This window comes from Mus caroli, unplaced genomic scaffold, assembly GCF_978045245.1.
Source record: "Mus caroli unplaced genomic scaffold, Mus_caroli_1 scaffold_15, whole genome shotgun sequence".
Lineage (NCBI taxonomy): Eukaryota > Metazoa > Chordata > Mammalia > Rodentia > Muridae > Mus > Mus caroli.
This window is the reverse complement of record NW_028227270.1, coordinates 76,394,320-76,411,687: the sequence shown is the minus strand read 5'-3', so window position 1 is coordinate 76,411,687 and position 17,368 is coordinate 76,394,320. Positions and strand designations below refer to the sequence as shown.

Below are 17,368 nucleotides of genomic sequence, written 5' to 3'. Positions count from 1 at the left end.
GTTACTCCCACAGCAGGGAAGACTTTCAACCACAAAGGACAATCCAGTTTCCTTTTCAAGGAAAACAACACCAGCATTATCTAAGCCTTATGGAAATGAGCAAATTCCTCCTCTACCACCCCCTTAGGCCTCAACTAACAGAAAGGTTTTTCACACTTGCCGGGGACTGGAGTTGGTAGTCTAGCAGACTTCACAGGCCCAGGACTGAGAACCCCAAGTTGTCCAGAGAAACCACCAGAAACTCACCTTTGTTCTTATTTCATTGACTGGGGTCTGACAGATATGACATTACATTTGCACAAAGTTGTTTAAAATAATAACGACGTGGAGAAACAGACACTCTAGTGTACAGGTCCTAATGATCCGAATGGGTTTGGAAAGCACCTTGTGGCAAGACGACCATAAAGTCACTTGGGTGGTCAAAACTGAACTGTAAAACAGAATAAAACTGAACTGTAAAATAGAAATGTATTCGATCATTCCAACCAAACGGAAACAGTGAACAATTTGTGCATTATTTAAGACACACAGGCAATTAATTTTTCTGCTTGTAACATGAACATAAGTTTTAGAAACTTAAAAAAAAAAGACAAATAATGAGGTATAATTTTTTTTAATAAATTCATGAAACTCATGAAATAGTCTAATAACCTGCACGGTTCTAAACTAGGGTTTTGTTACTTTATAATCCTCTCCATAAGCTTTGGCTGGAATCAACTTGCAGATGTGGAAACTGAGCAGCTTAGGAAAGCCATCGCTCAACTTGTCTGAAGTGGCCACTGTACCCTCTGAATCCATAGGTGTTAACTCGCTTTTTTAGAACCTTCTAGACATCATGACTAAGTTGCCCTGTTGCGACTAACAGTGGAATGGTCGTGACTCGGGAGTGCTTGTTTTGGAAGCCGACTGCCCGGGAGGAGAGAGAGGAAGAAGCCAATGTGTGTCTGCAGGTGGACGGGAGAGGCTCCAAGCCTTTTCGCTTCCCTGAGGCTAGCCAGTCAGATTTGAAAAGCAGGACCTTGAAGACCATAGGTTAGAACCAGGAAATTAACGCCGAGGCTGGGAGCCGAGCTAAAGTTCCTGCGAATGCGAATGCCCCTGAGAGCGACAGGAGGGCCTGCGATCCATTGATCTGAGCGACTGGCGAGCCTGGGCAGGGCAGGGGCTGGGGCAGGTAAGGCTGCGGGGCACAGACCATTGGGCTCTCGGGCACTCAGTGTTCGAGACGCTTCCTTACGGGCTGCCTGTGTTGGGGGGGTCGGTCTCCATTTTTCCGCTCACGGTTTCACCTCCGCGTTGGGAGTCTCGGTCGCGGACAGCCCTAGTCCTGAGGGTAAAGACCCCCTTCACCGTCTCCAGGGACGGCGAGGCTTCACCTCGGAGCCACCGGCGACGGCCTAGGGTCGCGTCGGCCCCGGGGACAGGGGCGGGCACGCGGGCCGGCGACCACGAGGCCGCGAGCTTTCGCCGGGAGGCTGCCCCAGCCCCGTCTGCCTCGCGCGTGGGGTCGCGTGCGGCCGCGGGCCGGCTTGGGAGCCGTGACCTCGGACCACCCCGGCGGCCGGGCGTCCGCCCGCTTGCTCGGCACACGGGCGCTGTCCTGAGGTGACACCGCCGGCAACGGCTGAAGCAAGCCGGCGCTGCCGATCAGCGAGTTCGCACCGAGCGAGGATCCCTCTTGGTGCGTGGCCCAGTTTGGCTGAGGACCCGCTCCAACCCCTCGCTGACACCGCCCCCCGCAGCCGCCGCCGCCACGCTCCGAGGCCTTTCCCCCGGGAAGCCTGGCGGCTTGCCCTCGCGGGCCCGCGGGCGCGCTCTCGCGCGCCGATTCCTCGATTCCACAGGCGGTTCGCGCCCGGGGTGGGGGCGGGGCGGGGCGCGCGGGGCCGGGCCGGGCCGGGCCGGGAGGGGAGGGAGGCCCCCGCGGGGAGGGGACTGGGGGGGCGGGGCCGGCGTGGGGAGTTCCTCGCTCCCGGACCACACGCTCCGCGGGCCAATCCCGAGCCAGCCTCTAGCAGTGTCGCACGCGGGACACGTCCAAGCGTTTGTTGGCAGGGCCCGGGGAAGGGGGAGGGGGAAGCGATCGGGGAAAAGGGAGTTGAGTGACAGGAGGCGTGGGGCACGCTGGGAATTGTAGTTCTTCGCTTCCGTGGCCATAGCCATTTTGTAGTCAAGGGACTACAACTTCCAGAAGATCAAGGGGACTATTCTAAGGTGCCCCGGGAATAGGCGGCTCTCCCCCAGGCCGGGCGTCCTGGGGCACTGGTACCCAGCTGCCCGGCTGCAGGTAGACGTGAGGGCAGTGGCGAAGGTTTGCATGCGGCGACTGTTGGGTGAGTGGACTGCGGGTTGAGGGGGGGGGGGGGGAAGGGGCTGAGGTGGAGCGACCGAGCGTGCCATGCATTGAGCTAGGGAGCCTCTCTCAATTCCACGACTGGGCTCGGCGTGGGAGAGGCGCCTGACGGGCGGCCCGCAGAGGCTTCGTGGAGGCCTCTCCGGGGTCTCGTCGACGGGGCTGCGGGAGTTCTCCGCACCGGGCCGGGGCTTGTGGGCAGAGGTTAGGCAGGCGTGCGGGGGGCTCAGCTGTGAGAGTTTTCGGCTGGCGGGAGGTGGCGAATTAGCCGAGGAGCCCTAACTTGTATAAAAGCAGAGTCCATTTAAAGTTGGGCTGGCTAGCCTCTCTCTCATTGGTTAAGGGGCTTGGAAAAAAGAGACTCGGCGAGCCCTCCGCTGTGGTGCTGCCGCCGCCACCGCCGCCGCTGGAGTTGACTCTTCTGCTCGCACTGCTGCTGCAGCACAAACGTGACTTCCAACATTTTAAATTTATCTTTTCCTTTTTTCTTTTTCAAGATGTAACTACAGATCAGATACTAAGGACCTTCACGTTTCGCTGATGTAGTTTTTGGAAGAAAAAGGGGGGGAGTGAAGGGCGTCGGTTTTTTTTTCTTCTTTTTTTTTCTTTCTTTTTTTTTTTGTGTCTGTTGTATGTTTCGGGGGAAATTTTCCATTATGAGTGTTTTACTAAAGTGAATTTTTCTTGTTTGCTTCGCTCGTCTTTGGCTCTTTTTATATTTTTTGCTTTTATCCTTCTCAATTTCGGATTTATTTCAAGGCGAATCTGGTTTTGGGGGAAGAGGAAGAAAAGTCGGATTACAAGAGCAACCACCACCACCAACAATAAAAACCACCAGGATATTTTTTTGCAAATTTCTGACGGCTTTAAATTCATGAAGCAATTGTCCCCTTTTGCAATCAGCATTTGGATCTCAGAATGAGCAAGGAAAGACCCAAGAGGAATATCATTCAGAAGAAATACGTAAGTGCTCTTAACAACACATCCTTTGGCTTGCAGTTTTAAGCGATGGTTGTGAATGTCAAGTTTACAGATAATTCTGCAGCTGAAAGGTTTTAAACAGCGTCCGATAAAGCTCTTTCTTTTCCGAAAGGGCTTTTCAGGCAAAGTCGTGTCTGCCTAGTTTGGTTGAGAAAACAGACTGGTGTAGAGATACCTCAAGTATATAAATTGACCTCGAATGACACAACGTTGATGTAGTTTAGATGAAAGGCAAGGGGTTTTGGTGGAGGTTGGGGTTCGGTGTGTGTGGGGGGGCCCGCGGTGATCTAACTGCATTCTCGGGCGGATTTGGCCCCATATTGCACTTTGCATACAAATGAGCCTGTTATTAGTGTTATTTGGAAAATCGTGTGAGGTATGTGTGTTGGAAGCTAAGTTGCAATCCAGAGTACGATTATGGCGATCTTCTTGCACTGGCACATCATTTAATATATGCGGCCGTTTTGGCTTATCTAGTTTGTAACATGACCCAGTTGGGAATCATGTTCCTGGGAATGCATTTATTGGTATTGACTTTTATAAAGAGGCTGGTTTTGGTTCTAAAGATTCATGGTTTCTAGTTTGAGGGGAAAAACATAGCTCATGTAAAAGTATATGTGTGTCTGAGTGAATGCATGTTAATACGAGTAATTTCTCCCTGAAAACTGGGTTTCTGAGATTGGGTTGTGATGGTTAGGTTTGTTTTGTGCATAGTATAGCAGCGTCTTGCTTGGCATAGGGAGTGTTTTTGTTTTGTGTAGTGGCTTTTTTTTTTTTTTTTTTGTAAGTTTGGGGGGAGGGAGTAGAGAGGGAAAGCAGGGGATTAACCAAATATGCACTCGAGTGATCCGGTGGTTAGCTGCATATGCTTTAGAGCAAAGAACACTTTTTTTTTTCCCCCCAGAAAAAAAAAAGGCCCTTGAAGATTCATAAAGAACAATGCGACCCTATGAGAAAGTTTCATTTAACTAGGGTCGATGATTTGGTCTTAATATTTTTCCTTTTTGGTTAGAGTGGAGTGTATAATGGGAGATGACCTTCTGGGCAGTGGTTTTGTAAAATGTACACACACACACACACACACACACACACACACACACACATTTAATGGAAAACTTGAATCTCTCCCGGAGAGCTGATCCTAATCTATACACGTAAACTTAACTTGAAAGAAACGTAAGATTAAATGAAGCTCAACTTACAAAGCTACTCCATAAGGAATTTAAGAATTAAAATACATCCGCATTGCAGTGGGCTGGGTAAAGCGCAAAAGACTAGTTTAAACTCGATGTGTAGAAACTGCATGGACACACAGCCTTGCCTTGGAGCGTGGACTCCTTCCCAGAGCATGTCTCCTGACGTAGCCACAAAGGAGATGGGGTAGAACTTGGGACGAGAACCCCCACCCTAACCCGGACCCTGATAAGTTGGAGAACACCGTGGGTAGGTATTTTTTTGTTTTGTTTTGTTTTTGCCTGGAGGCCAGCCGACCCTGTCGAGTCTGAACACCCGGCCGCAAGCCGATGTGGCCGGCGGTGGCTGTGCGAGGCAGAGCGTGAGTTGCTGCTGCGAGAGCCGAGTCTGCTCACGCGGTGCTCCGGACACAGCCGGCCGGGAGGGTGCACGGGGCCCACAGCGCTCTGGGCCGTAGCCGGGGCTCGGGCCGCGGGCGCGCGGGCGGCCTGTAGGGGGCAGACTCCGGGTTGTGCTCTGGCTGGGCGGGTGGGTGGGGCTCGCGGGTGGCGCGGCGTGCTGACTCGGGGCGGGACGGGCTGGGTGAGTGAGGCTAGGGGGTGGTGGGGGGGGGGGGGAAGGAAGAGGAAGATGCCTCGGGCGCCCCCCGCCGCGCGTTAGGCTCAGCTCCGCGCCGCCCTGCCCGCGGGCTCCGGCGCAGTCTCGAGCAACAGGTTAAGCAGGAGAGACGTCAGCGCGCCCCCTCCCCTCCCCGCGGCCTCCTTTTGCCTTGCGCCTTTGCACCCCCCATCCGGGCCGTCACGTCCTCTCTCCGCCCCTTGCACCCAGTGGCTTTGAGTCCTCGGTTCTTCCCCTTCGCGAGCCTCCGCTGTCGTCTGTTGTCATTGTGACGTCACAAAGGGACAACCCAGTGGAACCTTCCCCTCCTCCGTGATGTCAAAAGTCGGGCGGGAGGTTCCAGGCGCTGCCTGAGTAGGAGCTCCGGGAGGTGCGGTGCGGTGCGGGGCGTGGGAGGAGGCAAGGGGCTGTGAGGGATGTGCCCAACCTCGACCTTCCGCTCTGAGGTGCTCCAGGTCCCAGCAGGTGAGCGTTGGGGGGCCTTTTACCCCTCACCGAGTGCCCTTGAACCTTCTCAAACTACTTAGGGGCTGGAGAGCAGGGGCGAGGCTCCTTAACGCAGGAATATTTTCACTCCACAGTTCTAGGTCTTTTGATTGTGGGACATAATCACTATCACTGTAGTTCCCACTCACACCCATGCTAATGAAAGGAAAGAAAACTGCATGTAGGAAGAGCTTTTTTTTTTTACCTTCTGTATGGTTGGAGTATAAGGATTTTGTTATTTTGTCGCGTTGGGGTGCCTTTCCAGGAGGTGGCATGATAACTTTGAAGGGGATGCTGCATAGCATCAGCTGTTGCCTTAAGCTTTTCACTGTCTTTGGGCAAGAGCTGTCTTGTCTGTGCCCAGTCATCTGCTCCTTACTGTATCTTGGGGACTCTGGAGAGGAAGGACTCCAAAGAGCACAGGATTTAGAGATCCACTGGGCTTAGTTCTTAACAGAATCAGTGGTTCAAAGTGGAAAGTCACAACTGCTTTTGTCACTTTACTAAGTTACTGAGATTATGTGGGCAGAAGATAGAAAACAGTGTGCTGCTGTATGTGGAAGGTGGCATTATTACTTGAGCTGGCTGGTGGAAGACAGCATGCTTCCTGCAGTTGGTCTCAAAAGCTTTACATGCCTTTGATTTAGTTTATTGCCTTAGCCAAGAGTTTGAGTGTGACTGTAGATGGAAGGCTTTGGGAGAAATGAGTATTATATTTCTTATTAAATGACATCCTTGAGAACCTCATAAATTGAAATATAATCCTGTCTTAATTGTGTTGGGCATGACTCCCACTACAGTACCTTAGATAGCTGGAAAAGGTTGCCTTTCAGAGCCCCAATTCACTTGGACAATAAAACAGTTGCATGTTCTCCCCAGTGTGTATTTTCTGCCATCATTCCTGTAGATGGTTATTCTTAGGGGAAGTAGGGGATGATAACCAGGCCATTTGATCTTAGCTTGATACCAGATAGGAGCAGACACTTCAAAATCCAATGATCACACTGGCGTTCAGGATGACTTTAGCAGAATTTGTACCACTGAGTTATAATGTTAAAAATAGCACATGCTATGACATCCTCACATGTGGAAATCACAGGGCAATGCTGACGCTGTACTTTCATCGTTACTTGGGGTTGAATTCAGAACTTACGGCGTGTTCGGAAGACTTTTACCTTTCCCTGTGGACAGAGTTGTATCACCAGCCTTAACCTAATCTGTTTAGGGATCTAGTTTTTCAAATTCCTCTAATTCCAGACTTGTAAAGTGGAGACAGTTAAAGGTCATCTTTAGTTACATACCCAGTCCCAGTTCTTGCCCTTCTGGGCTCCATCAAAAAACCTTCTCAAACATTCCCTGCTCCCTGTGTGGCTCAGTTGTTTTGTCTTAGCAAACAGGAATTCCTGTTTTCAGTCCCTATCTCCAAATACTCTGGCCCTATGGTATTGAATCAGGAGGCTTAAGCAGGAGGGTCAGGAGTTCAAGGTCATCCTGTTACATAGCATGTAGAAGGCCAACAGCTGGAATCCCCGAGACTGCAGAAAGGGAGCTAACCTCCAAGTTCAGAAGCAGAGTTGTACTACAGCTAACTGCAAATGGGTAGCTCAGTGCTGGAGTGCTGCCGGGCATGGACAGAGTCTCAGGGGGTTAGATCTCTAGCACAAAAAATGGTCAAAAGAAAGGATTGATGTCTTCTGTCATGGTTGGTACACACCTTTAACCCCCAGCACTCGGAGGCAGAGGTGGGCATGCATATCTCTTAGTTTGAGGCCATCTTGGTTTATACAGGAAGTTCTAGGCCAGCCAGGACTAGGTAGTGAGAATGTCTCCAAAAAAATTAGCTTGCTTTTCCTTTGTTCAATAAACACTGTGGTATTTTACAGCTCTGAAGGGAGAATTGAAGTTGTTAGTTGCCTTGTTTCTCCTTTTCCCACACTCATAATACTTTACTTGTCTTGGAAAATCCTTTCCTTTCCCAAGGAGTCTAGGGTGGAAATGCTTTATATTTTGTTGAACGTAGGGTCTTGCATGTGCTAGGAAAGCTGTGGTACCAAACAACCCCAGTTGTAGGCAGCAGCAACTTTAGACACCCACTATAAGAATGGCATTCAGACAATACAGAAAAAGCAAAGTCAGGTTGATGATGCATTAAATTTAAAATGGATAATAATAAGGTATGTTCAGGTGGATTCTTATTTTCTGGGTTGTTTATAATTAATATTTCATGCCCATTGATGTTTTGCCTGCATGCCTGTGTGGATATCCTGAAACTGGAATTAACAGGCTACTATGTAGGTAGGTGCTGGGAATTGAACCCAAGTCCTGGAAGAACAGCCTCTGCTCTTAAACTCTGAACCATCTTTCCAGCCTTTAGTACTCTTATTTATTTATTTATTTTTATTTATTTCTTATTTTTTGGTTTTTTCGAGACAGGGTTTCTCTGTATAGCTCTGGCTGTCCTGGAACTCACTTTGTAGACCAGGCTGGCCTCGAACTCAGAAATCCGCCTGCCTCTGCCTCCCGAGTGCTGGGATTAAAGGCGTGTGCCACCACGCCCGGCTCATTACTCTTTTTTTAAAGGGCTAATATCTCTACAGATATTTCCACACAATCATTTTTTTTTTTTTTTTCTAGACAGGTTTTCTCTGTGTAGCCCTGGCTGTCCAGGAACTCACTCTGTAAACCAGGCTGCTCTCAAACTCAGAAATCCACTTGCCTCTGCCTCCCAAGTGCTAGGTGTGTTCTACCACTGCCCGGCAAAAAAAAAAAAAAATTATTTGTATTTGTATGTGAGGTGGCTTTGGATGCTACCTCACACACGAGGATGCTAGGGCACAGCTTGGAGGATGCTAGGGCACAGCTTGGAGGAGCTGGTTCTATCATGTGGATTACCTGCTGAGCCTTCTCACTTTGTTGGGAGTTGAATATTTTTGTCTATAGCCACTGGCCCAAATAACCAGCTAGAAATATTTTGTAGTTAAGAGGGTTACTAGATATTTCAGTTCACATGGTTAGAACTGCTCCCCTCCCTCCCCCATACTGGGTTTGTCTAGGGATCTAAGAGGCCCCTGTAAGTGTCCTGATTATTTAAACTTCAAAAGGAGGAAATCTTTTCGAATTTCTGTCTGGTTTCTGTTCCATTAACAATAGAACTGTCTCAAAAGAGGATGAGGGGAAAATTATATTAAGTCAAGTATATAAAAACTTGTTAAAGGCCAAACTGGGATGTTTTGAATTTGTTACTCTGTCTTCGTCATGGTAGTATTTGGAATTAAGCTCTGGCTATGTTAATTAAAATTAGTTGCAGTGTTCAAACCCTACTGATATTACTGGCCCAGATCTCCCCAAAACTTGTTAGTTTTCCTAACTAACCTGCTTGCCTAGCCTCCTGGCCATAGGTGCAGAACATTCTGGTTATTAATCCGCAGCTTCTGCCCAGTGGGCAGCTGTGGGGTGTGCCTCTGTCCCCTTTGGCTTCTACCCAGAAGGCTTGCCAAGTGTCAGTTGTTTGTTCCCAAATCTGGTTATTCCAGTTGGGCTTATTCATGTAATTACAATTAAATCTTATGTAAACCTTGAAATGACTGTGAAAACAGTTGGTTCAACTTTAAGTTGAATGCTTTGGAGGAGACGTGATAAAAGTGCTAGGACAAAGATGTTAGCTATAGATAGAGACACGCTGGATGCTTTGATGTGTGGATGCTTCAGGGACATGGCACTCCACTTTGGTGGTGGTACGGTGGACTAAGTCACACCTCCAGTCTCCAGGTCGATCCCTAAATGCCCAAGTTCTCTTCATCAAAACGTGTGGCACAAGTCTGAAAGAGAATTTGTACTCAGAAATAAGACTAATTGGATGGAAAGATTAACTGAGATCCCAGCATTGGGAGGCTGAGACACGAGAATTGCAGTGATTTCAAAGGTAGCAAGGGCTTATTAGCCCTTGTGAGAGATACCATCTCAATAAAAGAAAAAGATTAGAGACAAAAGTGTGTTTTATTTATCTTTTTAGCACTAGCCCTACTATTCTGCAATTTTTTTTCTCCTATATTGTTTCATGTAGGCAAGCTAGAGTGGAATTTACCGTGTAGTTAACGATGACCTTGAATTCTTGATCCTCAAGCTTCTGGCTTCCAAAGCAGGAATTACAGGCACTCACTATCATGCAGCTAAAAAAAAAAAATTTTTTTTTAAATTTTTATATTTCTCCCTACCTGTACACACATGAGACAAGTGGTGCTTGGTGACAAGTGTCTTTACTCACTGAATCATCTTTCTGGTCACATGCTTATGTCCTGTGTTATAGCAACTTTACTGTCTGTCCCATTAGATAGTATTGAACGTCTTTTCCATTTCAAATGCTTAAAAATGTACATCTGTGTTTTTAATTTCCCTTTGAATCAGGGTTTCATTCTGTACGCCACTCGGGCCTCAAATTCATGGTGAGTCTGTCTTGATTCTAAATCCTGGGCTTAGAGGCCTGGCTTTTAGAAAAGCTAAACACCTTAGTAAAGATTAGTTTAGTTCTGATTCTGAGTGAATCCTTTAGGAAGTGACTTGTTTTGCTTCTGGTGCCATAATCTTGTCTGCTTCCAGTACTTCTTCCCCGTCTCCCCCTTTAAGCTAGCTTCTGTGTGTGTTGGTATGTATGTATGTATGTATGTATGTGTGTGTGTGTGTCTTTGGGTGTGAGCTATGGCATATGTGGAGATCAGAGGCCAGCTTGGCAGAGGTGTGTTCTTTCCTCCCATTATGTGGATCCTGAGGATTTGAATTCAGCTTGTCAGGCTTGGAGGCAAAAAACACCTTTACATGCTAAGCAGTCTTGCCAGTTTTGAAAACACTTCTAAACAATCACAACACCTACTTTTATGGAGAGAAAACCTAGTTAATTCTGGAGTAACCCTCCCACATTCATGGTTTATATAGCAAGCTCACAAGAGAAAAGAAGCTTTTTTGGGGGGTGTGGGGTGGTTTGTAGACAGACAGGGTTTCTCTGTATAGCCCTGGCTGTCCTGGAACTCACTGTAGACCAGGCTGGCCTCACAGTTAGAAATCCACCTGCCTCTGCCTCCCAAGTGCTGAGATTAAAGGCGTGCTCCACCACTGACCCACGAAAAGGAGTTTTTGAAGCCATTTTATAGAAGAGAATACCAAAGCCAAAACATTGTTCATATGGTTTAAAACTGTCTTGTGTTTCAGTTCAGATGAAATAGATATTAGGTGATTAATCAGTGCTGCTCTGAAGTGAAGAACAGCCATGAAAAGAGCTGTCAGCTTCTGAGGAAAAGGCCCGTGCCAGTGTGCAGTGGGTTTGTGCTTGATGTTTCTTAGGCACTAGATGGTGGAGCTGCCTTATTGTCCCCTTGTGTCTGAGTCCTCATTGGAAGATCACACGTGGGTCTACTTGTTGGTGCTCTGGAGTTTTGATTGTCCACCCACACTCTTAAGTGTACCTGAGGACCATCGTTGGCAGCAGTTCTGCAGGCTTCTAGCAACCGAGTTAGTGTCTTGGCCCTCACAAATCACCTTTGATACCTTTCCTTGCACTTGTACTGTTGATCCTGACTTTTATTACTCATGGCAGCTTGAGTAATAATAGGAACATTGCTCAAGGAATCAAAACATAATGATGTGTGACTTACTGCATAGAGGAAAACCCTACCTACTGTAGAGTTCTTTTGTTACTGCTCTTTTGGCCCTGAACTCCTGGTCCTGTAGGCTCTTCCCAGTGCTGGCATTACAGGTGGGATCACTAACCTAAATGGTAATTAAGTCTCTAGTAAGTCCGTCAAGCTCTGCAGAGAAAGATTGAAATGTTTAGATAGCTGTGTTAGGAAGTTACTTGTACTGTTAAGACTTTGCCCACACTCCAGGTGGACTGGCTAGTTTTATGTCAACTTGACCCAAACTAGAGTCATCCGAGAGGAGGGAACCTCAACTGAAAAAATGCTCCCATAAGATCAAAGATATAGGCAACCTTGCAAGGGCATTTTCTGATTGGTTGGGGTGGGGCAGCCCATTGTGGGTGATGCCAATCCTGGGCTGATGGTCTTGGGTGCTACATGAAACCAGGCTGAAGCAGGCCATGAAGAATAAGCCAGTGTACTCTTTCCCATGGCCTCTGCATCAGGCTCTTGCCTTCAGGTTTCTGCCCTGCTTGAGTTCCTGTCCTGAATTCCTTCAATGATGAAGTGTGTGTAAGCCAAATAAACCCTTTCTTAAGTTGCTTTGGTGTTTGATCAGACACCGGGTAAGGCACTTCCATCGTGTACACTGGTCTTGAGTACACACAGGGGCCTTTTCCCTAGCTTTTTAGGAGGTTGGGTGGCAGATAGGGTGTATTGAAATAGATAGGTTTGTAGGTATTATTGTCATTAGGAGATGACCCTCTGGCCTTCTGGCCTAGCAACCCAGGTATTTCTGTATTTCTCTGATTGAATTGGCCAGAAAATATAGGAAGCCTTTTAACATCTATCTTAAACTGCTTTCTTTACAATATCGATGTTTTGTTTTGTTTTGTTTTGTTTTGTTTTTCTCTTCATTATTTTCTAATCACCATTTTGGAGAAGGCTCTGTTCTCAATGATTAGCTAATTTCTTAGTTCTCATCTCTACCAGCTGTTAAGTGGTGCCTGTTTGGGGCAGCACTGGTGCCAGGGAGAAATGAAGGGATTGGTTAGAACTGAGCATGTGTTTCTTGTATTTATACCTTCCATAGGCGTGCAGACCGAGAGAGGCTAAATGAGTGAATGCTCATTCTGTTAGGCAGCAGAGTTAGCTCTTTTTAGATGAGTTGCTACTGCTAGTATGTTGGCTTCAGTCATGAACAGCCTGGAATTTGGACAGGCCTACTTTGAATATATAGGGCACTTAGATAATGGGCAAATTTGGGAATATAAACTGAGTTCAAATTTCAGCTCTTAACCTGGTTGTATGACCCTGGGCAAGCTACACTACATGGCTGAGTTCTTTTCTCATCTGGAACATTGTTGAGTGCACTTCATAGGCTGTTGCTGGGAGAGTCAGGGAGATTTTTGATGTGGAAGCATTTTATAAACTGCATACTGCTGCACAAATGGTCAAGGTATTATTACACAGTTGGAAATCACCAACTTGGAGATATCAGGCCTGCCAGCAGCCTTCCTAGCTGACTCAGAAATAAATCTAGTAAATTCATAGTGAACAATATATTTAGAGTAAGGCTTTTTTTTTTTTTTTTTTTTTTTTTGTATGTGAGTACACATCAGAAGAGTGCATTGGATCCCATTACAGATGCTTGTGAGCCACCATGTGGTTGCTGGGAATTGAACTCAGGGATTGGAAGAGAAGTCAGTTCTTAAACTCTTGAGCCATCTCTCCAGCCCTAGAGCAAGGCTTTAAAGATGATGTAACAATCCCCTAACCCCCATTACCACTTTGCTTTTGAATGTCTGTTGTATCAGGCCAATCAGCAAGGATAGATTGAGAATTAAGATCAGAGCAGCACAAACATGTTTAAAAGGAATGTATGTTCCTTGAACTTGAAAATCTGATCATGGTCCATCCTGGTGACTGCTTGCGGTCTGGTCTCCTGCATCAAATGTAAACCAACAGAATGAGAAACCTTTCTTGTTTACACCATCCAGTTACCTTGCACCTGTGCATTATATAGTCTCCTGCGTTTGCAAGCTCTAATCCATGCTTAGGCAAGTGGAGCCTAAGGAGGAGCTAGACTGCCATATTCCAAGAAACTGAGCCGGGCGTGGTGGCGCACGCCTTTAATCCCAGCACTCGGGAGGCAGAGGCAGGCGGATTTCTGAGTTCGAGGCCAGCCTGGTCTACAAAGTGAGTTCCAGGACAGCCCGGGCTATACAGAGAAACCCTGTCTCGAAAAACCAAAAAAAAAAAAAAAGAAAAAAAAAAAAAAAGAAACTGACTCTGTCTTTCCTTGCTGATGTCTGGGTGTGTGCCTGTTAGGGGCTGAGTTTTGTAGATGCTTTGGACCAGCATATAGTTAGTATTCAAAGAATTTCTTTGTGTAGTTCTTTTTAAAAATTTATTGGTATATGTTTAAGTACACTGTAGCTGTCTTCAGACACACCAGAAGTGGGTGTCCGATTGCATTATGGATGCTTGTGAGCCAGCATGTGGTTGCTTGGGGTTTGAACTCAGGATCTTCGGAAGAGCTGTCAGTGCTTTTAACTGCTGAGCCATCTCACCAGCCCTATTTGTGTAGTTCTGGAACTTTCTGTACACCAGGCTGGTCTTGAACTTACAGAGGTACAGACTGTCTCTACCTCCTGAGAGCTGAGATTAAAGATGTGCAGCATCACATAGCATTCTTTAATTAAAGCTGAATGATGGAATGTATCCAGTATCTCTGAGAAGGAATAGATGTGGAAAAAGTGGAAAAGGAATTCACTAATTAGAATTTCAGACCCATTCTTTTAAAGCTGGGACCCTGTCTACTGACTCTAAATGTCTCAGACCCCACACTCTAGCCAGTACTTGAGTGGACACGGCTTCTTCTCTTGCTTTTGGACAAGTGCTCTGGGTACTTTCTCTTCTTCCAGGTGCATTCTAAGTCATCCACCATAGCTAAAGTGATTCATTTTCATGGAAAAATAAAAATTCATATATAATCCCCTTAGCTAATTATAAGCCAGTAGCATTTTTTACCTTGTGAAAAATGGCTTTTCTGCTTCATATGAAATCATTCCAATCAGACAAGTACTCAAAGATAAAAATTACTGAAATCGCATACCGGATATTCTCCCACTTGTAGATGTATAGGCTCATTATGTGCTTTTTGCACTTCTCTCTTACATCAGTTATCAAAATACAATGATTTTTAATGGGGGTAGACACACCATTGACATGGCTTCACTTGACCTGTTGCCCCCTTGATGGATTTTCCACAGGTTTAGTATTATTCAAATAAATGTTTTGTGTAGCATGCTTTGTGTGTGTTCTTTGCGCTTTAGATTCCTCAGTGTTGTAGAATTACTGACTGAACTGTACTATATTGTCTGCTGGGAGAGGCTCTGTCAATTTAGGGTTCTATGCAAGGGTGCATGTTAGGCTTTTAAAAAGCAATATGGGCATTTGTAAGTAGTAAAGATGTCAGTTGACTTTTATTTAAGTTTCTGTTTTCTTGTCTCAGGGCATTTAGGACTAAGAAATGTGAAATCACTTTGTAAAACAAAATTACTCTAAACACAATGTGTTATTAGACAGAAAGGCTTTCTTACTGAAGGGAAGGAGGAGAGAGCTTGTATAATTGTACATTTTGAGCATTTATGAGGTTCTTTTCTTTGTGAATATGTTGGAGGTACTTAAGTAATAAAATGACCTGGAATCATGTTATTTGTACCTGTGATTTTTGTTCCTGTTTGTAAGGTGGGCTTTGTACCATTAACAGTGGTCTCTTAGGGTTGAGGCTTCCTAGCTTGCTCAATTAAATACAACTGAGAGCTCTTAATGCCTTGCTGTTTGCTCTCAAACTAAGAAAATGTATCTTTTACTAGGAAGCAAGGATGTAAAACACTAGGAAGAGAACACTGGCTTTGGAGTCAGATTGAAGCTGAAGATCTTGGCTCTGTTTAGATGGTGGTGACCTTGGTCAGGTTGTTTACTGCTGAGTTCTCTGCTTCCCAGTAGGGAGGAAGAGTCTCTTCAGCATTAGAGGAGGAGGATGGGTTAGGAATATGTGTCAGTGTATATACACGGGACAGGTAATCTAAGTTCTACAGGTCTGTAGGGCGCAACTCTACAAAGATTGTGTTTCTGAGTCATCTTCAGCTCTTACAAGATGCTCCAGTTGTTTGAGGACGAGGATGGAAATTAATGTGGCTATTTAGCACTTGCCTTTTTCACTCAGGTGTGCTTTTTCCTTAAGTAATGGGAAAATTCTGTGATTGAATTTTTCTTGCTCCTGCAGGTTTCTGAGGTTGAGATAAGTAGCTAAGAAGCAACATTCTTTTTTCTTGGTGTGTGTCTGTGCCCATGTCCCAAGTCCTATTGGACTTTTTAGATGGAATCTAATTCCTATTCGTTTTACCCAAGTTGCTCCCTTTCTCATTCTTACACTGCCCAAAGCAGTAAAGCTCTGTTTGTTCTATTTTCAGTCTTCATGTTGGAGGATGAAAGAGCCAATGTGAATGGAAAGCATTTAATAAGGAGTCATGGTCTGGGTTCCTATTTAAATTAGTAGCACATGCTTTTATCTGCCTTGAAGGGTTTTGGTTCTGTTGCCTGGTTGTCGCTGGAGCTGTGACATCACACAGCTTGGCCCTTTACAGATGCTACAAGCTTGATTCCTAATCAGATGAGGCCCTGGCGGTCCTGGAACCTGATCTGAAGACCAGGTTGGCCTGCCTCTGCTCCCAAGTTGCTGGGACTAAGGTGCATGCCACCACGACTTTTAATGTCAGATACACTGTGGAGTCCTTTCCTTAATATTGCAAGGCTTGTGAAAACAGTTAATTGCTGTGCAGTTATGATTGCAGGAGTGTGGGTAAAGAAACAGACAGACCTTCTTATGAGTGATCCTCATTATTACTAGTTTTGTTGTTGAACATTAGGTTTTGTTCACTTTTCAGCTGTTTACCTAAAGTTTTCTTAAATTTAAGTAACTTTAAAAAAAATTTTTTTTTTGTGATTGGGGTTTCTGAGTAGCCCTGTCTGTCTGTCCTAGAACTCTGTAGTCTGGGCTGGTCTTAAATGAAAGAGATTTTCCTTTCTCTGTCTCCTGAGTGCTGGGATTAATTAATGGCTTTCAACACCACCGACTGCTTTTGCTTACCAAGTTTTTGTATTGAAGGCTCTGCTGCCACATCTGGCTGAATTACATACACTTTTCTTTGTGTGCGGGTGTGTGAGTGTTTGTCTGGGTGCTTGTATGCCTGCAGTTGTGGAGGCAGTTGGTTCTCCTTTTGTGTGCTTTCTCACCTGGGCATTGAACTCAGGTTGTTAGGCTTGCTGGTAAATTGCCTTTACCCAACTGCTACTTAGTAACAGACTATCAACCTCTTTCTTTCTTTCTTTCTTTCTTTCTTTCTTTCTTTCTTTCTTTCTTTCTTTCTTTCTTTCTTTCTATGTACAGTGTTACTCTGTCCTCTTGAGTGTTGGGAATGTAGGTTATATGCCAAATACTCAGATGTTTGCCTCTTTTTTGATATATTTTATATCAGAATGGTAGTTTTATTTATTTATTCATTTTATTTATTTATTTATTCATTCATTTTTGTTTTTTGGAGGCAGGGTTTCTCTGTTTAGCTCTGGCTTTCCTGGAACTCCCTTTGTAGACCAGGCTGGCCTCGAACTCAGAAATCTGTCTGCCTCTGCCTCCCGAGTGATGGGATTAAAGGCTTGCGCGACCACGCCCGGCTAGTTTTATTATTATTTTTTATGTATTTCCTACATGTCACACATTTTCCCTAAAAGGCTGTACAACAAACACAGTGAGTTGTCATCCCAGCAACGATTTTTTTTTCTTAACCTTACAAGTTCAGTTGACATGCAAATGTGACACAAGATTAAAATGTGGACCAGGAGCAAACAGCTCAAACAGCAGTATTGGTGCTGAGCAGCTTTAAATGTTTTCTTTTTTAGTTGAGAACTGGACTGTGTTTTACTTCAGCTGTCCCAGAACTTACTATGTAGACTAGGCTGGCTTGAAACTTGCATCCATCCATCTGCCTCTGGCTATACGGTGCTGGAAGCAAAGACAGTGCCACCACACCTGGCCCCATTT

The 17,368-nt window shown here is 45.7% G+C and overlaps 1 protein-coding gene across 4 annotated transcripts in view; it reads left to right on the top strand.

Moving 5' to 3' along the window:
• Positions 1-966: 966 nt before the first annotated feature.
• Positions 967-17,368, top strand: part of Jarid2 (jumonji and AT-rich interaction domain containing 2) — a 187,485-nt gene continuing 171,083 nt past the window's right edge. Inside the window, exons 1-2 of one of the 4 annotated variants that reach the window (XM_085831134.1) lie at positions 967-1,333; positions 3,113-3,316. In XM_085831134.1, coding sequence (XP_085687260.1) covers positions 3,272-3,316 — 45 coding nt within the window. In that variant the 5' untranslated portion in view covers positions 967-1,333; positions 3,113-3,271. Of the gene's footprint in view, positions 1,334-2,177; positions 2,334-2,715; positions 3,317-17,368 lie in introns of those variants that run through there. The other 3 variants (XM_085831133.1, XM_085831132.1, XM_021180733.3) reach the window with 3 other exon arrangements.